Source organism: Anas platyrhynchos, chromosome 5 (assembly GCF_047663525.1).
Source record: "Anas platyrhynchos isolate ZD024472 breed Pekin duck chromosome 5, IASCAAS_PekinDuck_T2T, whole genome shotgun sequence".
In the NCBI taxonomy this organism is placed as follows: Eukaryota; Metazoa; Chordata; class Aves; order Anseriformes; family Anatidae; genus Anas; species Anas platyrhynchos.
The window spans coordinates 46,560,893-46,585,635 of NC_092591.1; the positions used below are offsets into that span (position 1 = coordinate 46,560,893).

The following is a 24,743-nucleotide window of genomic DNA, read 5'->3' on the forward strand; positions in this document are numbered from 1 at the left end:
TAAATACTGTAATACCCAGAGCAGTCGTTACCTTGTGACCTGTTATTTCAGTCTTTATTTTCCAGGCGCTATTTATCAGTCTGCAAAGCTCAGGATCAGGAAATCCCTAACTAATGCTTCTTATTTGGAGCCCCACGTGAGACAACAGGGCTTATTTTTCAGAAGATGTAAACATGTCCTGCAGATACAGCATTGAATCTTACTGTCAGTTTTATCATTTTTTCCCCCTTTTTGTTATCACTGCAGAACAAAAGGAGCTCGAGGAGTGCACTGTATTCTGGTATAGCTTGTGCTTTATTTCTGTGTTTGGTTCCTAGATTCTAATCTATTGTTTCTGTGCAAGTTCCTTGAAATCTGATGAAAGAATCCAGCTGGGACTCCTGCAGTGAATTTATAGGACTTGGGAAGGAAAATATTTTTTCCTACAAATTGAGGCTATTTGATTTGCAATTCCTTGAAAAGCTTCGACAAGAGAATGCTGTACTACTGCTTTTCAACCAGCTTTTAGATAGGAAGGCTTTGAGCAAACACTTTCTGAAAGGTTTGGTCTGAACTCTTCATTTGAAACGGCTTTTCAGTGCTCCAGTTCTCCGTGCAGACTTTTCTCGGGGCTCTCCCTGTGTTGCTGCAAAGATGTAAAGCCTGGAAAGCTCCAGGTGCCACCACGCTGGGAGGAAGACTTGTCAATGCAGCAGCTTTGTCCCAGCGTGGAAAGCAGTCTTTTGCAGGCTTTTGTAGAGGATGTTGTTATCCTGCTTCACCAACGGCGTGTTTACTGAACAGGAATGTAGTTTGTAAGTGCCAAAGTGAAGGCATGCTGCTCTTATGTGGAGGTGCCAGCTCTTCCTCTCCTGCCACCCCCTGCGTCCTCACATGTTTCTTGTCAACTAACAAACGTCTTTGTGGTGCTGTGCTAATGGCTGCTGCTGCTGAATTGTCCCATCTGACCAGGATGGGAAGGTCAAGTTGATTTCTCCTCTGGAGGGAAGGCACCCTGCAGGTTTCCAGACGGAGCAGAGCTATATCCCTATCCCACCCAAAAAGCACCTAAATATAAGTACGGTGAGGCTTTACAGAATTAAAATCTGTCACTCACACAGATGTCAGTGTTGCGCAGTCAGAAAGGCAGTCCTGTATCCATTCCACGTGAGGAACCACGAACACACGGGGCTGAAACAGCTTTCCATGGATGGCCCAAGGTTTTTTGTTTTTGTTGTGTTTTCTGTTCCAGTATTTTGTAACAGCACTCCCGGACCAAATGACCAGCTGCAAGATCAGAAATCATGCTCTGCAAGGTTACAGTCAGTTCCCTGTCCTGGAGCAGTGGCAAGCTGACGCAGTCCGTCACCAGGAGAGCAACTTGGTGTCAGGATGGATGACGTTAGCAGAGTTTTTATGGTGTGTCAGTGTTGCTAAACCCAGGACCCGCTTTCACTGTTGGAATCCTCTTTTCTGGGCTAACCTAAGCTGACTTCTGTGTGCATTAAAACCCCAACCAGCTTTAGCAGAGCTGCAGCAGTGACAAATTATGGAAATTAAACTTGCCAGCCTAGAGACAGCTATAAAAAAAAACGATGGCATGTTAACAGTGCTGTTCCACTGAGGGCTGTGTCCACAATGGATAGCCCTGCACCGCTTTATTCCATCGCCCACCTCCGAGGTTATGATAAGCCTTGGTTAGTCGTGCAGTTCGAGCAGTACGAAAGAGCTGTTCTGCCAAATAGGTACTTGGGTTAATCAGCTGTGATTTAACAGCTTTGCTCTTCTGATTGTTAAGGTCTTTTTATAGGTTCATCAAAAATGTCTTAAGTGTAGTAAATGATGTCCCATTAAACTTGATGTCAGGGCTCTGACACCCAGAGAGATGCCTCTGACCAAGCAGTGGATGGCAGAGGTGTTCTCAGGGATCGCAGCCAGGTGGGAGCATGCTGGGGCTCAGTCTCCTTTTGCCTGAAAAGAACAAAGGACATGAGGTGAAATTAATGGGCAAAGAGGGATTAAAATTTAACGTAGCCTGGAGCAAGTGTATCCTTAGCAAGGCATCGCCCTGCAGCCCTGAGTGTTTCAGTGAAGGGCCACCAAGAGGGCTGTGTACCACAGGGCAGAGTTGCTTGTTTGTCCTAAACCAGAGGGATGCCTGTCTGTGCTCTTCAGTCCAGCAGTGAGCCCAACATGAAGCCCATTTCTTTATGAGGCAGGACGTTTTGTAGCGAGGGATGCTGTGCTACGTGCCCTTCCTGCGCACACCGTGAGAGGGAGGAACGCGTGCTCTCTGCTCCCAGCAGCGCTTGTTAACAAACATGTTTGAAATGCTTTTATCCCTTACAGTGCTTCAGGGAAAATCCGGTGCTTTGTCAGGCATATGTCTTCAACAGCTATTCCTGTTAGCGAGCTGCGCTATGCAAACGTGTAATCATCTCTTTCGAACAGGCAGGGATCGCTCTGCAAGGCGTACTCCTGATTTGTAGTATTAATTGCCATTCTCCTCTGATACTACGGCTTAGCTGTTAACGGGGAGTTGAAACTTAACTTGAAAATATCTTCAGATGCAGCGTTCTCATGTAACCGAAAAGTAATCATAAGAGAAGCCAAAATATCAAGGAGCTGTAACCCAGCTTGCTTTCTCCACCACTTCCTAAGGACTTTTTCAAGTTACTGGTGGGCATCTGGGGGGATGCTGGAAAGAAAGGGCTCGTTCCATCATGCTCTGTTCCCACATCCCTCAGCAGGATGATGGCTGCGTTCTTATGGCTCTGGTACACGGTAGGAAAACAAACAGAACTTGATGGCAGCAGCTTGCAGAGCAGCCGGGCAGAATAATCAAGGTGAGCAGCCCTAGAAGTTAGGAGACTGGGAAACATTTTCAGGTATGCTTTCCAGCTGAAAGGCGATCTGCCAGTGGTGTTTGCAAGGAGAACTGCAGCACCTGGGTTGCTGTTGTGTTTGGTTAAAACAAACACAGGTGTTAAAGCCGGGAGAGGGAAAATTACTGGGATAAGTGTAAAACCAGGGTATCTTCCAGTGATAAACCTTCACTTCGTTTTCTGAGAGGTTCGCTAGTAACAGGATGATGAAATTCTTAGTAATGCTGATGGGCGCCAGCAGAGGGCATTTGGAAACCTGGCTTTTCTGCTCATTTATTCTGCTTGTTTCTCTTCCCACCAACTGGAGCCCCTGTGCAGCTCCTGCATGAGGCCGATGACCTGCAGGGCTGATGCCTTCAGTGCTGGCACAGGCCTATGGGGAAGGCAAAAGTCTTTGAACAGCCAAAACTTAGGGTGTTTTTGTGTTGTTGTTGTTTGAATTAAGGTACATAATATCAACAAAATACATATTTCTGAGTACTTTCTAGATTAACAGCAGTATTAGCTGAGAGCTCTGGCTTCTATCAGAAGGGAACATTTCGGCGTGAGGTAGGTGAAAAGCCAGGAGGCAGGAAGTGAAGAAACAGTTTATTCTGTTTTTACAGTGTTTGTTATGTCTAAATTAGCAATCTAAAGTGGAAACAACCTGTTTGTTTGATATGACATACCATATTTAGTCTTAATTATGTCTCTTCCACCTGCTACCTCCATACTGGACACATACAAGGCACTTTGCAGTGCCCATTTAGGGTCAATACTCTGTTGTGGTTAACAAGAAATGGCTCCTGTAGGCATAGTAGAAAAAACCAAAACCAAAACCAAAACACACCCAAATAATAACTCTTTGTATTCATGGCTGGAAGGACCTTGTGGTCTGCCACAGTGCTGTGTGAGGAGTTGGAGACTAAATCCAGCTGTGGTTCTGTTGATCAGGGCTTTTGTGGCTTGTAGCAGGGTACACATGTGGTACATATGTACATATGTGGTAGAGGACAGAGCAGGTCTCTCCCCAGCGATCCTTTGGGAGAGACCTGTCGTTCAGAGCTCCTGTGCAGGTCACAGAGGAAATAAAGACATTAAAGCGTAAGAGCATTTAATGATGATGCTCTTTTGTTCTTGGGCTTTGGATCAAGTGAGTCCAATCCATTGGCATCGCGTCCTTCTTGAAGAGGATTTCAACAGACTATTAAAAAGACAGTCTCAACTTCTCTGGTAAATGAGGACAGCCGGAACCTTGGGGCTGGCCTGGCCCTTTTTGTTCCAGGATTACAGATTGGGGTCTGAAGAGAAGGATCCAGCTTAGGTGTAAAATCTAAACAAACACAAGGAAGTTCCACTACATTTTGCACTTAAGTAAAACATGTTAAAACAGTGGTAGGATTCAGATCTCTGAACTGTGCATGCTCCATTTTGCTGCGCAGTCAGAAGTTTGCCTTCGTTAGTGAAAGCCTGAGTATGCTGCCAAAACGTGCGGTGTGTTTGTGAAACCAACTGACTCCCATTTCGTACCTGTACAGCAAGGTGCACGCCTCGGGCACTGTGAGGCTATTCAGGCTTTGAGGTTTTGTATCTGCCTGGAAAAATGGTGATGAGGATTAGGGCAATACATGTATACACATACATACATGCATATACACACAGTATGTAAAGATGCAGTAAGTGGGTCTAGTTGTGGTTCTTAGGTTTGCTACCATACATGTTAAAATATTACAGGCGTGAATTTTAATATATGTGGTGACTTCTTTATTGCATATGCTAATCAACTACACTTGGAGAGTAGTTCCTCTAAGTCTCATTTGTGATAAGATATGATTTATGCTGTCAAATATGATTTATTAAGTACGTCTTGATAAGATAGATGGAACAAAATCTTTCTGGGAGCAAAAAATATATTGATTTATAATAGAAGTGTCAGTAGCAAAGGCGGAGGAAAAAAAAGAGGAGCTGAAGGGTACATTTATTGATATATATTTCATATATACTTTACTTGCTATAACATCTGCTAACAGAATCCACCTGACATGTCCTTATATTTTGTTGTATCCCTGTGGCAGAGCTTTCCTTGGCCTTTTGAAAACGCTGGCTTGTTAGCGAATGTTAGTTTGTGCTGCAGCCCCTGCACTGCATTGTGCTTCCACATGTACTCGTTGGAAAAGGATTCATTGGCTTTGGCTGAAATAACTAGCGGAGCCCCTAAACTTGATTATTAACATTTGGGTGGTTGGTTTCAAAGGTGTTTGCTTCCATCGTTTCAGCCTAGATATCTGTCAGCTATAAAAAGCGAGCTCTTCCTTTGTGGAAACTTGTCACAGGGCTGAAAAACAGCTTGTTCCCTTCTCTTGCACGCTTGAATAAGTTAAGAGGGAGGCTGTTGGGAAAGGGAAGGAAGAACAGGGCTTGGGTGAGCTCTCTGCTGTGAAAGGAGCACAGGAGAGCAAAGAATTTACTCAGACCTTCAACAAATGGGTCCAAGGCTGTAGTTTTGCATCGGTGTTATGGGAATGCAGTGGTTACCACCATGGAGAAACCGTGTGTTTAGGAAATGCAGAAATCCAATTAAATTCTTGGCTCTACTGTATGGCTAGCGGCTCCTTTTGGAATTTAAAATGGGATTTTTTATTTTTTTTAAGCAAAGCTGAAATATTTCCTGTGTAATGACAGCATGCCTCCCTTCTCACTATCATCACCTGTCAGTACTGAATTTCCCAATTTCTGTTCCCTGACTTACCCTATCTGCTAGTGAACTATTTTAGGACAATGCTGAGATTACGGGGGACGTGGCAGACCTCCATTTCCATTTGCAGACCTGTCTCAGAGGAATCGAGTCAATACATCAGTTGTAATACACGCTGTTCTGGTTGAAGTGAGTTTTCATCCAGCCAGTGTAATGATTGAGCACAGAGCAAATAACATTGGAGTGACCAGCCACGTGTAATAGCTCTTGAAGTAAAAGCAAAAAGCACTTCAGTGAAGACTAGCCGGTGATATAATGTTATAATTAGCAGGGAAGTTGACCTCTTGCTCAGGGAAGTTCTTCTGTGGTACTCACCGATGTCATTAAAAAGCATCCTAGGATGCTTTATGCATTGCTGGGCCCGCGTCAGCTCCCTGTGCTCGTGCTCAGGTTGGCGTTGGGTCCTCCCTCAGTGCATGATGCCGTCACTGCTGCTGTCATGGAGCACGTCCAGCCCCGGCAGAGCTGCCCTGGTCCTTGGAAACCTCCGGGAGCTGCGAGCAGTGGATAGACACGTGGTGAGAGATGGCCTGAAGAAGGTCTGGGGCGCAAAACAGGAGCACAGGGACTGCTGGGCTACCCAGCGCCAGAGGTGTGGGGCAGGGCTGGAATGGAAACGGCTTCTGGCTTCGTCCTGCTAACCCCTGCAGTTCTGGGGTCAGAGCCTTAGTCCTTCCTGGGGTTTATCTGCAAGATGGACTGATTGTCATCCTCCTTTCCTAGCAAAAGGCCAGATCTAATCATCTAGTTCGGCACATCAGGAGGCACCTGGAGTTTCTCCAAGTGTGCAGGCTCCGCGCAGAAGGGCAGCTGTCAGGAAGGTAGCTGCCAACATCTGCTAGTTAGCTGTGTCGCATCTACAGGGAGATGGCTTTAGATTACGCTTCAGATGATAAGGATTCGCAAAAATATTTGCCTCTGTGCTCTTCAGACTCATCGGCAGACCTCCTACTGGCTTCAGTGGGTGCTGGATCGTCCCCCACAGGGATAAGGAAAAGCACATTTGAATTTTGGAATAAACACTAGCTGAGCCGATAAATCCCAGTGGAAGCTGAAGCTTTCTCATTGCCATGGCTGCGTGGGTCCCCACCCCGGGGAGCTGTGCTGCCTCCTCTCATCTGCTTTAGGGGAGCAGAAATTTCGGTGCAGCGCTGCACTGTGCCTCTGTCCTGGGCAGCCTTCGTTCAGACCCTGTGTCTTCCAAAAACACCGTGAAAAACATAAAACAGGGCCATGAGGAACAGCCTGGTACAGAATAAATGAGAGCATTCGGCAGCAGTGGGAGGCTCTAACAAAACATGCAGCCGGCAGCAGCGTCCTGTCCTGCTCCCCCTTTGTCTGAAAGGAAAAACAAATCTAAAAACCTGGTTTCTCGAATGCAGCTGCCTTGGGTACGTGTCTTGGCAGGTGGCAAATAAGAGCATGAAGTGACTCCTGGCCCTTCCTGGCTGCTCGCCTGGAGAAAGAAGGGAGCCAACTGTGCCCTGAGCTGGAGGAGTGAGAGGGAGGCTGACCCTGTGCCCCGGAGGTTCCTCTGCGGGTGCTGAGCCCCGGCCCTGCTCCAGGAAAAGGGGCGATGGAAGCAGCTCCCAGGGTGCAGTTTTTAGATGGTCATCTGGGTTCTTGGTTTGTGTAAACCCAAGCACTGCTTTTGGTTTCCTCGTAGTGCAGCTGTTTGGCAGTGGCTGGGTGTCTTGCTTTCGACATCTGACTCGTGACTGAGGAGCACGAGCCTCCGAGGGCTTCGTTTCATCAGCATATGATGTTACAGCACTGCTTCAGTGCACCTATCTGGGTAGAGGTTTGCTCCCCATTTCTAAAGAAGCCATGCTGGCAGGTCCCAGCTCAGCCCCGACAAAGTCCAAGCCAAGAACAAACAGTTCCTTTTAGAACTTAACAAAAAAAAGTGAAGGAAGCCATTTCTCAGAGGTGTCACTGGAGTTCTTCAGACTGATTTCCTGTGAAGGTGCACGTGCTGGCACATGCTCATTGATATGTGCGTTCACCACAGACGTATGTACTGGGAATATGTGCAGAAGCATCTTGAAACCTAAAGGCACAGGGAATCATCCAGTCAGAGCAAAGAAACCACTAACTAATGCAGGTAACAGAGGCAGACAGGAATAGCAAAGTGCAAAGCAAACACTTGAAACAACAATTTTGTGCTGAAACGTGTTTGCCTGGACTTGTGAAGAGACGGGTGGTTTGCACAGGGACAGCAGAGAAGCCGGCACCCAGCTTCCACTGAACCCAGTCTTCCCTATTCATGGTGTTCCCCGACCCTTTTTCATCAAGAACCCTACACCGATAAAACCCAGGCCTCTCAGAGGTGATGTGCAGATGGTAAGGTGAGACTCCTAGTTGTCATTACGTTTGAAGTAATTGGCTACGTTAAAAGTCTGCCTTGTAAATCCAAGGTCATAGTTTATTTGTTGTCTAATGAGTTTTGTTTCTTCTCCTGCGATGCCAGAAGCTGTTGCCATGATCACTACAACATGCAGATTTACTCGCTGTCAAGTCACTCTCTGGGTGTTTTTTATCCTGTAGTCGGTGCTTCTTCGTCCCTTCCCTTTGCCTGAAGGAGGATAACTGCAGGAGCAGAAGCCTTCGCTGTTTTCTTTCCAAAAGGAGGTATGGGCTGAGAGTGAAACACGGATTTCCAAGAGCCGCTGCTGGCACTGGCTTCCCGCGCTGCCTCACTGGGGTGAATGGAGTCAGGAGATGCCTGACATCCTCCTCCGTCCCAGCCCTCCGGGCAGGGGGATGTCCTGAGCATGGCTGCGGGATGCAGATGTGGTTAAGCGGGTCCTTTTCCCTCAGCACCTTTTGTTCCCCTTGCAGCTGTGGTCTTGGAGCCTGCCGCACTGTCTCGGTGGTATGCTTCTGTGACAGCTCAGGCTGTTATGACAGCGCTGCCTGTTCCAGAGTTTCCCCCTTGAAGGATCCCTATTTAAAATCCCAGCCATCAAGCAGCCTAGTTAGCTAGTTGTCAGCGCTCGTCATGCCATGTAATTAATTTTTGGACAGCATTCAGATACCTCTTCAAAGAGCGCGTAAGGGTATGTGTGGCACAGCATCTTTCCTGCCCTGCTCCTGCAGAATCAACGCAGATCTTACTGCTTCAAACCAGGCTGCAGCCTTCATCATTGTAGGATCAGTGGCGAGTTTGAGATTAGGACCTGCTGTAACCTGGTCCTACACCAAAATCCTGGCTAACGTTGCTGCTGTCGCAGGGGTTTATTCACAACTGGCTGGCGAATGACCAAGGAGATTGATTCCTCGAGTTTCATCAACCTAGTTTGAGGAGCTGGCTTATTATATCCTAATAACTCTGTCCTGGGAGCAGGGAGATGGCACAGGCAGCCCTCAAGTTCAGGTCTCTGTCTTGGGTGGGAGGGGTGAGGCTGCTCACCGATTAGAGACAGCCATGCTGCTCGCTGATTTTGTCGTGTGAGCGCAGTCATTCAGGGAAACAAACTCCTGGTGCCGTGATGTTCGTGCACTGCAATGCCCAGCCTGTGCTGGCCTCTGGCTGAGTGGATAAACCCCAGAGCTTCGCTGATCTGTGAAAAGTACAAAAGGTCTGTGTGCACTTTTTTTCCCTTTTCTTTTCCCTGGGAAAAATGCCAACAAGCTGCTTCTAATTTTGAGGGATTGCCATCCTGGGTGCAGTCTATTGGATTTTGGGGTTGTTTTGTTTTGAAAACTGTGTTATGGGAGTTACTGTCAACATGGAAAGTGTTTTTTTGTTTAGAGTGTAATAAAAAATCATCTTTGAGGTCCCCTAAATAATCAAACATTACTGCAACAGAGTGTTTTGCTTTTAAACTGTGCAAGGCACCTGTGCTGTCCTGGTTCATCCCAGGACTTTCAATAAGGTCCCAGTGAAGGCAGAATTCAGCGTGGCTCTCACTGGAGTCTCTCTGCTGTCGGAGCTCAGAATCACAGAAACACAGAATTTCTAGGTTGGAAGAGACCTCAAGATCATCGAGTCCAACCTCTGACCTAACGCTAACAGTCCCCACTAAACCATATCCCTAAGCTCTTCATCTAAAATGGTCAAAAATAAGCTTAAAAATCATGGCAAAGCTGCAGAAGGTGATTCATTTGAGCTCCTCTTAAACCAGGAGGAAATAGTCCTAAAACCCCACATGCACTTCTGTGGTATTGGAGAAGTGTGGAGGAGCAGGGATCCCGGACTGAAACGTTCGTGCTGGAGGAGCGCAGACACACGCCAGCACCAGGGTATGTGTGGGGATGGATGGAGATGAAAACACAGCAGGATTAAACTAGTAAAGCCTTGTAGCTTCTGAACCCAGCCTTCTCTGTTTGCCATGCATGTCTCTCACTAAATACTGGCTCCTGTGTCAGCCCACAGTTGTCTGCCTGCCTCTGCAGCCCCTTGCAGGACTCAGGAGTCCAAGGTGAGATGACTGCTTTTACACTCTGCTCATCGCTGCTGATGACGAGAGCTCGTCTCCAAATTTTGTCATCTTCATCTAAAGGAAGTGGCCTCCTTTCTCCTGATTGCTCTCCAGCACCTGCTGATTGACCACATTTCAGACATGCCCCCTTGGTGACTCTTGGAGTTTCCTTTTTTCAGCTTGGATTTGTTTTTAGGGAGCACCTACAACTGCAGCTCATTTTCCTAGGTGATAAGTAAAACGAGAGAAGGAAGAAGGCAGTGCCCTGGGAAGTGCAGACTGTGGATGTGGAAGGCAGAGCAAAAAGAACAGGCTTTTTTTCCCCTCTACACTAAGAAGCAAGGCCACAGAGAGATTTACAGCGACACCGTGTAATTACAGGTGCAGCCTGGCAGAGTGCCGGCTCCATTTCTGCAGGCACTGCTGCTTGGATGAGGCTGCAGCTCTACCAGCACCGTCCTCTTCTTGTTCCCACTCCCTTCCCAGCAGCCTGCCCTGTTGTTTGTACTTCTCAGGAGCTTGGGACCTTACAGCAGTACGTATTATTTTAGCTGGCTGCTTAGTAAAGAGCCTTCACTTTTTGCTAACTCGGGTGTAAAATAGCGCGTGGGCTCTGTGCACCGCTCTCACAGGTAGGGCCAGGCACTCCTGACATCATCTCTTTGACAAGGTGGCTAAATCCCACCTGGTGGTCGGCAGGAACAGAGGAGAACCTGCGAGTTGGTGTTTCCCTGCTGGGAAAGCAGCCGTAAGGGAACATCGGCAGGTCGAGCTCAAACCAGTTATCTTATTACGGAGAACCGCTGGGCCTCCAGGAGGAAAAGAGGCTGCTTTTGAAGTCAGGTCTGGGTGTTTATGAGCTTCAGTGAGCAGCGGAGAGCAAGCTGTCCTGAGGGCTGGGGAAAGGGGAACCTCTTGTGTAATTCCTCTGATCTGCAGGTTTTGTTATGTGGATGTTGTGATTTGTAGCCTAGGATTAAAAAGACCAAAGACCTTTTAAGTATGGATTTCATTCTGCTGATTGTGCCGTCGTCCACAGATGTGGAGCCAGGCAGTGTGCAGCAGACCCTTCATCAAGTAATTAACTCAAGTTGTCAAGCTGCAATCAGCGAGCTGCTCTCCTACTAAAATAATAATGATAAATTCCTCTCATCTGAAGCTGTCAGCTTCCAGCTGCACCAGACACGAGTTTGCAGGGTCTGTAACGTACTCCGTGTGGGAAAACCCGATTTGTGCCTCTGTCTCGCCGAGGCCAGCTCCAGCTTGGTTCCCTTCTCCTCGAGTCTGCTGTCGGAGGTAGCAGCACAGGACAGGTGAGGACTAATAGCTGTTGTCGCAGCAGCTCCTTATAGAAAAGGTGATGGGTTGGGTTGGGTTTTCTCTGTAAAAGGGCTACGTTTGTGTTGCAGCTCTTCCGTGGTAGTTTTGTGAAACAAGAAAGGCGCTGTCTGCTCCCTGGAGCTGGCACGCTTCTCCCTCTGGGACCTGGAGGTCCCATGCCCTGTTACACCTGTCCTGTCGTTCCCATAGCATCTTACAGCTCGGGAAGGAAGCCCTGCCCCTCAGCGGTGGATTCAACCCTTCTGCCCCTGCCTTGCCTAAGAAAATGGAACCTGCATAAGAAAACGTAACTCACAGCAAGACCAGGATCCGGCTCCCCGTGCCATGTGCTGGTTGAGGCAGGCGGAGGTACAGCTGTCTCCTGGGTGGTCTCGTTCACTGCCGCGGCCAAAAATCGTTCAGCATCTTGCTTCTTGGGAGAGGTGCTGTCTGGGCTTTGGAGTGTCTGTGGAGTGTTTGGGAGTAGTCCCAGAAATAATAATTAGCTTTTACTATAATGAATCTCTTTCCACAGGGTAAATGTAACAAATAGAAATTAAAACACAGTTTATCCTTCAGGATAGGCTTGGGTGACACTTGTAAAAGGCTATAAAACAGCTTAATTAAAGTTTAATAGGCTCATAATTATGCACTATTTTAGGCCATCATCATTAATAATACCAGAACTATTGAGAAACTTAGTATTGAGATACTTGGAGATAAGTGTAAAATAAGAGTTTCCAAGCAGGTCCTGTTTCCCTATCAAGTGAGAAATGCCGTCTGAAGGCAGGGGGCAGAATGCAGGCACTGAGGAGTCTGGGTTGTCTTTCCTGTGCTCCCTGCCTTTTCTGAAAACCACCAGGAACAAGCACCTTTTCAGCTGGCTACTCAGCGATCTGATGCAGAAATCATTCTGTAAAGTAGAAATCTGCCTTCGTCAAAATCCCCATAAGCGTAATGCGGTAAACAAACGGCATAGAGGTCAGACCGCAGCAGAGGTTGACCTTGCGTTTTAGCAGTTTAACATATGCCAAGGCTTAGGTTTAGCAGGATTAAATTTTGCAGACCTGTGCCAAGCTTTCTGTACAGGGCAGGAGTATCTGAAAGCCTTCTGCAGACCAGTAGGAAACGCTGAGCACAAAAACTCAGGTGCGATTTAGGCATGGATTTGGTTTTGATTAAATCCTGAATCTTAACCAGCGTGCAGAGCGGGTGATGACTTTTAGGTCTAAACAGATACCTTGGAGGTACCTTTTCAGTGAGAGCCCCTAAATTCAGCCATTTAATATCCTTCACTCCTTATCATTAAAGCTCTAAGAGAGGTCCTTAGTTCTGTCCAAACAAAGCACCATGATTACAGTTAAGTACCAGCGAGTGCCTTAATCAATAGGGATGAGTTTTGCGTTATTTTAGCTCGAATTTGCTGGATTAGGGCCTCTGCATTACCTTCAGTAGCTGAATTTAGGTAGGTTTTGCAAAAAAGGCATCACACCTCTGCTGCCTGAAACTACAGGGGAGGTGAACACACAAATACAGATAGATGCATTCCAGTGCAGATGATACTTTCTCTTCCAAAAGAGCATCTTTAGTCAATGTATTACCACCATTATGCTCGCTAAGCTATCATTTAGGAGTAAATCCTTGCCTTTTGTTTTAAATTGTTTACCTGTTTGTGTTATCTGTTCGAAAAATATATTTGAAGATATGTCTGACGTCAGGAGTGCTGTGAGAGCTGAGAATGGCAAAGGAGAAAGCTAAAGCTTGTGCTCCTGCCTGTAATTCTTTCTTTTTTTGACAGCAGAAGCTCTTCTCTTTTTGCTTGAATGGATACAGAGATGTCACCGATAAGAGATCCACTGCTGTTTACTGATAGTAGGTGGGATGATAAAAGCCCTGTGATTCTTTACAACATCAAGGAAAAGGGATAATAGCTGATAACATAATATCTAAATATGGCCGGTTGCATTTTCTTTGCACAGGTCCGTTCCATTTTAACATTAACATTTAATCATCACCTAGCGTTCTTGTTTATTCTTTTCTTTCAAATACTCTTTTAATTTGCTGGAGGCTCTTTAATATTTCAGTTTTAATTTTAAACTCTCTCCAGCACAGCTTGCACTGTAAGAAACGCCTCCTGAGTTGGTGTGACAGAACTTCTGTGACATAAAAAATAACGTCCTTTTGCTTATTCCAAGAAGTTAGTGTTTTTCTTCAAGATGAAAAGGAAATCTGTTGCTTCCTAAGGGATTTTATTTTCGGTCCTTTTTGGAAACAGAAGTTTATTTATCGTTAAGGTAGGATTTTGGAAGGAGCCTAAGGGAGCTAGGAGCAAACTGAGGTCTTTTGGCTGCGAAGAGAAAGATGCCAGCAAGACCCAGCAATGCCAGCAGCAGAGATGACTTCTCCAGCCTGCCCTCGAGTCTCAGCATGCTTGCTCACATCTGTTGACTGAGCTGCTGGTTTGAGAGCTCCCTACCCTGTCTCAGACCATCTGAACCAACTTTGCTTGTGGCTGAAGGCATTTCCCAGCCAGCTCCACCGGTAGGTTTGAGAACATCAGCCTCAGAGCTGTGTGCTCAAGGCGTGATTGCTGCTGGGACAGCAGCTGTATGCTGAGTCCGGCTCCAGCTGCAGCCTTTGAAACACTGCATTCCTCATGCTTATGTGCAGTCCTGCTTATAAAAGTATTTAAGTGTGTGCTGACTACTTCACTACGTGAATATCTCAATGCAACAGAAGTTGGTGGTTGAGTACCTCGCAGAAATGGGCTCTCCGGGACCTGATTCTCAGAAGTGCTGAGCACGTGGAGCTCTGGGAGGCCAACAAATGTTGCTAGGCCTTCCTAGCTCTGGAAAGGCAGCTGCAATTTACAGCAACTTCTCTTCATGCTCACAAAGCCCTAGCCCTGTTTTTAAGGGTGCAAGACAAGAACAGAGTCCGTTTTTAATTTTCAGGGAAAAATCCATGGAGATGTTGAAAAGCAGACACTTGGTGGGGAGCATTTATGAATCTTTCAGTTTTCCTAAGTCATTGTTTTGTTTTGTTTGCTTCTGCTTTAAAATACCTACTTTCACAAGCAATCAGAGCTGTGTGTAGTTTAAAGATTTCTGCGTCTGACTGATTGCTTTATACTTGACAGAAAGATCCTGAGTACCAAGCGTGTGTTTGAAGTGGCATTTCTTTGAACGTCAGCTGATTTCTCAGGTTAGAGAATGTAACCTGATTTTAGGAAAACTAGCACATAAATTGCATTTGTGCTGCTAAGACCTGCTGACACCACAAAGACAGGTCCTGATAAAGGTTTTCTTTGGGCGGCAACTCATCTTGTACAGGGTGTCAGGCACATTCTTTATTTCTGGTCCTTCATCCTTTATTACTGAAGACATTGGCAGAGGAACAGGGCTGCTGCTTCTCAAGAGTTCAGCGGCCGGCACTGCTTGTCTTTCCTCTGAAGCAGTGATCCTCTCTGTCCAGGACTTGGGAGTAGGCAGAGTTTGCCGGGGTTACAGGGAACCTCCTTACTTAAAACTTGTGCTGTTGGGGAAAAAAAAAAAGATCATTAGCAAAGAACAGGCTGACAGAAGTGCAGAAAGCACAAATGGCAAAGGGGCTCTGGTACACAGGATTTTGGGACCCAACCCCAAGTCGGATTTTAAAGAGAGTTTTTTTTGTTTGGTTTGACTTGACACCAGCTCTCCTGCATGCCTGTCCGCTGCCCTTGCTGTAGGAACGTGCAGCCGCTCAAGCATGGAGCAAGAAATGCTCTGTGTGCGCAGTGTGTGCAGCAGTACCAGTGTGTCTGAACACAGCAGAGATGATGAGAACTGTTATGCAGATGAGAGCAGGTAGAAAGCAGTCAGGGTTCTGCAAAAGTAACTTTTGAGCAGGTTTAAATAAAGAGCATTGTAAATCATACCCCAAATATTTTCTCCCAGTGTCTGATTATGTTATTTCCATGGCAACTAATTATGCCATAAACCAAAGATCATGACTTCAGGTGGCATGTGAGCAGAAGGAGATGAGCTATTAAGTACTGAAGATCCTTTTTTTTTTTCTTTTTTTCCATGCAAATTTCCTTATTTATAAAGAAAAGGAAAAAAAAAAAGAGAGAAAGGAAATGAAAAAGAACCCTGAAGTCTGCTCTATAAGTGAAATTGCTTCTGACTAGAATATTTTTCAAAGTTTTGTTGGAGGCATCAATGAATCTTTAAAGGAGTTGCAGGTACAGCTCTGAATGTCAAAAGATCTTGAGGTTGTGGTAGCTAAGGAAACCTCTAGAACATCTGGCTTTCTTCACACAGCCACGGGATGGCTGAGGTGGGAAGGGAGCTCTGGGCCCACCTGCTCCCCCCTGCTCCAGCAGGGACACCTCTGTGGCAGAATGGGAGGAGCTGCCAGACACCTACCCTCTATCAACATAAGATGTTGAATCATTTCTAGCAGGATTTGTTTTATTTATTTATTTGTATTTATTTCATGGATCACTTCGTAGAGTTTTTGAGATGCTCACGGACAGGCTTCTGAGGCTCATGGTGGGCTGTTTCATCGGGAGGATGGAGCAGGTGCAGAGTTTTGAAGGCAGTGACGAGAAGCATCGGTAGAGGGAAAGCCAGTGCAACTGTTAAAGGACTAATGAAGGCTAACTTAACGAGGAGGTGACTTAGTGGCTGCACTCTGTGTGACCTGAAGGGGATGGATGGTGTTGCATGCGTAATCGTGAAAGTGAGATCATGGAGCAGAAATAGGAAGTGATGTTCAATGGCTAAAGCAAAAGCCTGAGCCAAAGCGGTATGGAAATACCTGTTGGTTTTGGGCCCAGAGGCATTGCGCAACATGGGGAAGGAGGAGGGGAAGCTGTGGAGGTGTAACAGGGAAGGAAGCAGCTGGGTTTGGAAAAAACATGTTTTTTTCCAAAAACTCTGTTTCTGATCAGCTGTTGATAGTAGGGTCAGAAAGAAGAACACTGGCAGCTGGGGAGGTCAGCTTTGCACACCTTCCTCGTGTTTTTCTGCGTCAGCCTGAAGGAGCCCCGCTGCTTGCTGATGTTTGTTGTTTGTAATTTAGAGCAGCATTTAGAAACTCGTCACCTCAGCGCAGGCCTGGGCTTTACGGATGCTTCCACTCCTAGCACGGGCCGAGTTCTGGGGACTGCTGAGCTCTCGCCGTGAGCTGCAGGGGGGTGGCTGCCACCTCTTTGCTAGCCCAGAGAGCAGCTGCCAGGGGAAGTTTGCGGAGCAGGCGGGCCGGGAGGGCCGAGCCTCGTTGTGCCCCCATGGAGCTCCTGCAGCTTGTTGGAAACGAAGGCAAATAATTAACCCGGCTCATAAATTAACGCAACTAGGGGGCAGCGTGCGGGGGTGAAGCACCCAGCCTGCGGTACCCCCAGCTCCTTTCATTCCTCCTAATTCCTTCATGACCCCGCTGCCCGCACCTGCCTCGGGCCCTGCACAGGGGGCCCGGCCCCGGGGGCGAGCAGGGCGCAGCCCCCAGGGGGGCTCGGGCTGGGGGCCGGGGGGCTCCGGGTGGGCTCGGGGGGCTCTGTCCGAGCTGCTGGGGCTCGGCCAAGCCGGGCCCGGAGCCTCCCCGCGGGGCTCGGGGCGGGGGCAGCGGGGGAGGCGGGGCGGGGGCCGAGCCGTGAGGCGAGGGGCGGCGCTGGGCTGCGGCTCGCTCGGCTGCCAGGGGCCGGGGGGAGCCGGGGGCGGCCGGCCGGGGGTCCCCGCTCCCTGCCCACCCCCTGCCCACCCCCTGCCCGCCCTGCCCGTGGCGCTGCGCGGCATGAGGAGCCGGGCTCCCGCCTGGCGCCCGCCAGCCCGGCGAGCCCCCGCCTGCTTTTTTGTAAAAGTCGGGGCTTTGGGTAGAGTATCGCTGCGTCTCGGGGTGCTGCTCCGGTAGCGGGGGGGGGCCGGGGGCACGGAGGGGATGGTGACTCGCGCACCAGGCGCGCTCCCCGAGTCGCGGCTGCAGTTCGCCCAACTTTGCTGCCGTACAGCCCGCCTAACTCCTTGACAGGATGGCAGACAAAAGAACAGCTGGTGCAAAGCAATAGGGGATTCGGAGCAAGGAGGAGGCAAGGAGAGCGCCAACCTGCCACCCGCGCCGCCGCCGCCGCCGGTCGCCAGAGCAGCAGCCGCTGGGACCAGCCGAAGGCACCATGCGCAGGTCCAGCACCGATGAGTCGACGTACCACAGGAGCCCTTCCCTGGACAGCAAGGATTACAGTTTCCCAAATGGCGCCTTCCGCCGCTACAGCAGCATGTATGGCGGCCAGTTTGGGGCGGCCAGCAACTCTTTTTTTGGATTCCACACCAACCCGGGCCCCAAGGCCACCAAGGCTAAGTACACGTCCCCGAAGGGAAACAAGTACGTTGTCTTTTACCTGGATCTCTCGTTTATTTTTCTCCTAGAACTGAAGAGGTGCAGCATGGCTCACAACTGCCTGCAGTGTATCAAGTACCTAATGTTTGTCTTCAACCTTCTCTTCTGGGTGAGTACGCGTTCAAAACTGCGGGACAGTCGCGGCTGTGTCTGCTTACTAAGGCGGAAAGAGAACTTGTTGCTGCTTTTAAACTTGGAAGTTTAAGCTTGGAAGCTGGGCAAGATGGTGCCTAGGCTGCCCTTTCTTTGGCCTTGTTAATTTGTGTGGACAACTTGCCAAGGGTGTTTTCTTCACCCTCTCATTTCTTGCTCTTCAGTTTTGTTTCAAAACTATGCTACAAAACAAGACAGTGCATTTATAGAGGTAGATTGCACAAATGCCTTAATTGCTTTGTTACAGTCAGGGCCACTCATGCCTTTTATTGCTTTAATCTCTCGTTTTTATATTTGCTTGCCTCAAAAGTCACACGTGGTCCCAGAGAAGTCACTGAGACTGCTTGTGATATTAAAGTTTAGCACGTGCTTACACCCGCTGCTGTATCAGGGATGGCACGCTCGGTACATCTCGGCATCAGTGCCTATATCGGGAACCTCCAGCTGACACCACCAGCTGACCTCTGTCCCAGTTGGTGATGGGTCTTGATGCTGCCATTCCCTCCTGGAGACCTGGCTCAGAGGGGTGGAGGGACACACAGAGTCTGCCTCGCTCCTCATGGGGCTGCAGCTCAGGGGTAGGGGCTTACCAAATCCCTACAAGGCACGTGTGTGTCAGCAGGACCCCGCGATGGGACCTATGGGCGTGCCTCTCCACGTCATCGTTCTGATAAGCGAGGTGGCTGTCGGCAGCAGGGCGGTCGGGTGTTTCGCTGCTGTGAAACTGAGCATGGGCTGCAGAAGGAGCTCAGCAAGCTCCTTCTGGGCTACATGGGCTACAAATGCCATGTGTTGTGTAAAAAAGGGGTAGTGCGATTGCTTGAAGAGGGGAGCAAGTGAACTGTAGTCCAAAGTCACCCATCAAGGTTTGGGGATCTGCTATGAGGTCCTCAGGAGATGCCTTTGAATGTCTAGAGTGCTTTATTGACATGCTGAGGGAAGCAGGATGTCGGGAAGTGACACCACTCCTGTCCTGGCCCTTCGGGAGGGGGGTGTCTGTTCTCTGTGTTCTCGTGTCCTGCTTACTGATGCCTGGTGCTCTCGTGAGTTGTCAGAGGTAAGCAGAGGGCTGAGAGTGAGATGCAAAAAGCTGTTCTCTAGTGTGCGCTGCTGTACAGCTGTTTAAAACCAGGCGTGCTGCAGTGCTGGTGCATCAGAAAACACAAAGTGCAGGAACTTTCGCTGGCCTGAGTCATAGCAAGGAGTTAAGGGTGTGATAAACTACTGCCAGCCCCCTGAACTGGCACGCTGCTACCCCAAGCCATGCGATGCAAGGAGGGTGCTCACTTCACACCCTAGGTAGGCTGGTAGGAGGAGTGTTGGTGAGACTGCAGTCTGTCTTTCATTTCACATCGGACTCTGGTTGCTTCTGGGCTTCTAAATATCATCTAATACTTATCCTTAGCTTACTCCAGAGCCTTCTGAAAAAGGCAAAAAGCACGAGTTTTCTTGCCCTTTTAAGCCTTGTGCCTCTGCCTCCTGTCCCTGCTCAAAATTACAGCACAGTCAGCCAGTTCAAGTGTGTGCTAGAGAAATGCAATCGGATGCTGGCATGAATTACTCTTCTCAGGACTACGCATGGCACTGCATTCTGATTCCTCTCACAATACTCATCTTCCACTGAAGCATATGCACGCGATGCGGGCAGGTAGCGCTGCAAGGAAGCGTGCTACTTACAGTGGGAAGATCACACACAAGAGTTTATCTTCGGCTTGCTTTTCAGTAAGGGAGCCGAAATCTTTTAAGAGAGAAGGAGAGGTTTTTGGCTTTCCCCTGAAATCACCGAAGCTGTTCTCAAATGCCTGGAGGGAGAGAAAAGACAGGTCCCGAAAAGAGAGAATAACCATATGTGAACTTGCTTGGTGGTGAACCGAGGCGTACAAGCAGGGGAGTGGGTGGTGTCGAATACTGCAGCACGATTTCTGGTTTGTTTCCCTTTCGCGTGCTACCTGCACAGCAGGAGTGATTGATGATGATCATGCCCAAATGAGGTTTGCACAGCGTGTAGTTATAATAGATGCAGCTTTTCACCTCCTTACGCTGGAGAAAGTAACTGAAAAGAGATGATTTTTAAAAGTACTGGTTTAGGCTGACCTATCTTTTGTAAAAGAAAAAATCCGTTTTTAATGATGAAAAATCTTGGAATGGTTACAGGTTGTTGAGGCTGTTGTTTTGTTTTTCGAGTTGGTGTCCATTATCTGTCATCTTTTACTTTCGGTGAAATTAAAGGAGAAGCATCTCTGCCAGAAGACAGGATTTCTCTTTGCTTACAGGCTTGCTGAAGTTTTGCAGTTTATTATTGACAGACAATACAAAGTAGGAAGAGAAATTATTTTTTTTTCCATGGTTTGACCTCAAAATAGAAATTACAGTTATTTCCGTGTATAAAGTACAGTCGTTACACTAACTGAATTAAATGCCTATTATAGAGCATTCCTGCTTTTCATTCAATTTTGAGAAAATGCTTTGATTTCCCTTTTCACAAAGCATACTTCTATTTTCTTCCTCCTGTTCCTACTCATTAACTCCAGTCCATTTTGTGCACCTCTACAGCCTACTCCCCAGCACTTCCCACTGTCTTTCCCACAGTGGGGCAGCAAAATAGTCCTCAGCCCCGTGCAGCTCCTGTGGGATTGGTGCTGTGTTTCCAAGGAGAAGACCCTTCCTTGTGAGTCTGGGGAATCTATAGGAAACAAAATCTCAGAGACCTTGATTTTAAATGTTCCTGGCAAGTTTTATTGGATTAGGTGCTGCACTCCCGCTGTAAAATTTTTACAAGCTGTCATATAACTGTGAAAATAGAGCAAATTTCTCCTCCCCTTTCAGAGTGTTGAAGGGAACACAGAGCTCTTTCACCAGTGTCAGAGGCCGAGGTGCCTTGTCAGCATTGGTGCCGAATCCGTCCGTCCGTCGGCACAGCAGCCCAGCAGCTATTAACGTGGAGCGAGGGTCTGGGAGTCCTAGAATAGCTCTTCTCTCCGTGAAGAGTCCTGCAGAAATTACTCACGGTGCATTTGCGCCTACCCTGGGGTATTAAGGTGCTGGAACGTGGACAAAACATTATTAGACAGCAGCGCTGCCGCTCTGCTGGGAATTGCCATTCAGAGGCTGCTTCCTGGAGGGCTGCCAGCTGCGGAGCTGCCGCCCTTGCATCACTGCCTTGGTTTGTAAGCTCTGGAATAACTTTTGTCACCTGATACACAATACTTGCCTGACTTCATTCATTTCTATGGACTTCGATTTTCTTTTGTTGAGTTGCTGAAACCCTTGAGACTAAAGATGGCCTCAGATGATCGCAAAGCAGAATATTTTTATTTCCTAATGAAATATTTGTATTTTGCTGTGAAATACCCAGGGAAGAACATTTGTTTTCCACATTTGGTCTTCCAAATATCCAGAGATTTTTTATGACAGTCAGTAAAATGAACTATATTATTTTTGCACTTATAATCCAATGCTCTCCTTGCCTTCTCTCTCTCTTTTTTTTTCTCTTTTTTTTTTTTTTCTCCTGGTGAAAAGAGGTAGGATATATCCTAAGGGCTGTGAGAGTGCTGTAGAAAGAAAAATGTCATCTCCTTAATCCCTCCTGGTTTATGCCAGCATTCCTACTTTCGTTGACTTGTAACTCCCAAATCGCCAAGACTCAAAAAACGAAATGCACAGAATTACACTCATCTTTCCAGTGGCTCTTGCTTTCCTTGGAGACCCCATGCTAGGGAAGACTAGCTAAATTGGTAGCAACTTGCCCTGCCATGAAGCAAATACCTATACTGACCCTTCAGATGATGCTCTAGCCAACAGAGAAATTCAGCAAAGTACAGAATTTGCAAAATGCTGTTGTAGAAGATTGGCCTGCACAGAGGAGACAGAAACAAAAAGAAAGGATGCAAAGAAGTTTGATCTTAACAAACTTTAAATTCCTCATTTCTATGCACGTCTCCTTTCCATTGTTAATGTACACCAGGGGTGTATGCCTTGTAAAGAAGTCCAAGTGTTCAAAGTGTTGGGTGAAGATGTTCTCCCATTCCAGCAGGTAGGCTTTATTGGAAAGAAGGAGTGATGAAAATGTGAAGTCCCTCGTTACTGGCAGTTTTTCCTTCCTTGGACTTCACCCTCAGTGGCCACAGGTGTCTCACGGAAGAGCTGTGTCCGTGCTGGCAGTACCGGAGGATTGCGGTCCCGGCGCAGCATGCTCAGAGCAGCAGGAGGAAGGAACAGCTTGATCTGGAAGTGCTCCTGGGGCACTGGCCGGCCCCTGAGCCATCCTGGCCAAGTGTGGCCAGAGGGCGGAGGCAGAGGGGTGTCCCTCCACGTCTCTGCACCTCGTTGGGAAGCCATCTGCCGAGGAGGGCTGGCAGCTGAGCACCCAAAGGCTGGGGAGCTGGGTGAGAGGAGCAGCCGAGTGTTGGATTGGATTCCTTGTCCTTCACCCACGGCCCCCACCCTGCCTCAGTCACCTGAAGGAGATGGATGGCTGGAGCAGCCGGCAACGCTACAGGCTGTTAGCGGCTGAGGCCAGCGATCATTTTGTAGCTGTACTTGGCTGCAGTCTTAAGTTAGTGGAAAAACATTAGCAGCAGAGCGGGGAGGCATTTTAACAGCCAGCCCCCATGGGCGAGGGCTGGTGGAGCAGGGACAAGGCATGCGTGTGCCGCTCGTGTGGTGCTCTGTGGCTTCTGACAGGCAGAAAACTAAGTAAAGAGCAGTGCAGGCTGTGCTCCTGTGCGGTGAATATGTGGGAAGTTTACCACAGAATGCCATTTTTTTTCTAGCTACCTCCCAGCCTCTGATTCTCCTTTGTTATTTACCTCCTCCAGGAACTGCTCAGTCTCTGACTGACATCTTATCTCTGCCTCTGACTTTGTGAAGGCTCTCTGAGGATGTATTTTTAAGGAGCATTGCTTTTAAAGATAGGAAAGTCATTTGATAGGGGAATTACAGGCTTCAGAAAATGGCAATGCCGTGTGAAGCAGAACTATTGAGAACGGATATCAAGTGAGAGAGAGAGATGATTGTATTACCTGATGTCTGATTTATATGAGCAGCAATTAAAGCTTTTTCTGTAGCGGTGCCATTCATACTGTCTCTTTCCTGTATGGATTCTGATGTCTAATAGGGGTTGGGGATCATGCTGGAGCCTTATCTCCCAGTGAAGGCATTGCCAAGGGCTGCATTTGCTACCTAAATGCCTATCTTCTGAAAACCTTTAGGAAGTTAATGACTTTGAAAGGGTACCTATCTGTCAAATCAGGCTGACGGTGACAAATGGACCCGCTAGTTATTTGTGGGATGCACAGCCAACACAGTTCCATTTCATAATCTTCTTTTCCTTAGGAAACCGGGCTAGGAAGGCTCTTAATAGAGCAGAAAAAAATTGCCTTAAAGTTGACAGTATATTAGATACCGTCTTCAAATTGCCTGCTGTGGGCCTGTTTCTGCTTCTGTTCCTCATGACAAAGAGTAGCTTCATTGCTTCAGGTGGCTTTGCTGACATACTGATACGTTTTTTGGCCACGAGTATTGGCAAGGACTAAGCACCTAGCCTTATAAGATTTGCTGTCAGATATATCTACTGTATCTAATTCAGGCTTACTCTTAGAGCGAAGAACTGAGGAAGCCTCCAGTGGATAAATCCACAGGACACGGCACGTTGCAGCTGGGGGGAAACTGGCCTTTTGAAAGCAATGAGTGAAATGGCTGCAAACATGATTCCCTCTTCTGGACAATGACAGATATTAAATCTAGTGCAGCCAATATTTGGAACTATATGGAGAAAGGCAAAAGGCAGATGAGATCATTGCCATCGTTCGCAGTTTGTCTCCAGACACTGCTGTTTCGAACAAGATAGCTATTAATACTGCTGGGTGATTTTTAAATTTGAATCCAACTTTTTGCTGAGATAGCAAATCCGTGGAACTTACTATATGAATAATATGAAGTATGTATTTAAGATACATAAAGGCACTTCTTTCAGTTATTAATAGCATGAAGCGAGCACAGCTAGGTCAAAAAGGAAATGTGGAGCTGGATGGAATGAATGCTCATGCATTCTCACGCTCGTGAAAATAGGAGACAGTAAATTGTATTTCTTAGCACTGTCCTGTAATTGTTTCTCCAGGAAATGTTAAACCGTCACAAGACGCAACAGAAGTAAATGAAATTGAAATTGCAGTCTGTAATTAGACTGTCATACTGTAACGCATCTTAAATCTGTCTTCAATAGGGAAACTAACACCCTCCACAAAACCCTCCCAACCTGCTTGGAGTGTGAAGGCATGCAGAGGTTGGTAATTTAACACCACTCAGCTGAGACTTGCTCTAGAGATGCCAATTGAAATGGTCATTTAGATGAGACAGAAAGTTGATGTACAAGGACAAAGGACCAGAATGACCTGGTCTTGTAAGTTTTCATACGCAGACTTTCAAGACTTTCAGTTTTTGTTTTATTTTGTTTTTTCCTTAGGCTTGCTTTTCCAAATTGCTGATACATCCCTTTTTGTTCTTTCCTTGACCCACAGTACCTTTGTTTCTTCTCAACTGCCTTCGCAGCAGTGCAGCAGCAGGTATTGCTTTGTGTTACCTTATTCCTGGGGTGCCTCTGAGTCCAGATCAGCTTGATCTATCCTGGCGTATTGCATTATATTGTGGTTTTGTCTACCTTTGGTTCTGCTCTGCGTGTTATGCCCTACCTAATTATCTGCTCTCCTCCCCAGCAGCTTCATGTTCTCACCCCAGTCCGTACTCCACAGGAGAATCCCTGTGATTAGAGCTCCCCTTTCCTCTCCAGCTGTAGTTTGTGACTTCCTTTTTGGGTGTACATCATCTGCTGTGCTGCTGGTACACGCTGCACCTGGTGACCACGGGAGGACAAAG

At 47.6% G+C, this 24,743-nt stretch overlaps 1 protein-coding gene across 8 annotated transcripts in view; it reads left to right on the forward strand.

Moving 5' to 3' along the window:
- Positions 1 to 24,743, forward strand: part of TSPAN4 (tetraspanin 4) — a 393,576-nt gene that overhangs the window by 187,283 nt on the left and 181,550 nt on the right. For 3 of the 8 annotated variants that reach the window (XM_027459702.3, XM_072038960.1, XM_005027358.6), the window contains one exon: positions 17,747 to 17,826. The exons of 2 other annotated variants lie outside the window; for them this stretch is intronic. In XM_027459702.3, coding sequence (XP_027315503.1) covers positions 17,764 to 17,826 — 63 coding nt within the window. In that variant the 5' untranslated portion in view covers positions 17,747 to 17,763. Of the gene's footprint in view, positions 1 to 17,065; positions 17,197 to 17,351; positions 17,827 to 24,743 lie in introns of those variants that run through there. 3 more of the 8 variants (XM_072038959.1, XM_027459699.3, XM_072038958.1) reach the window with 3 other exon arrangements.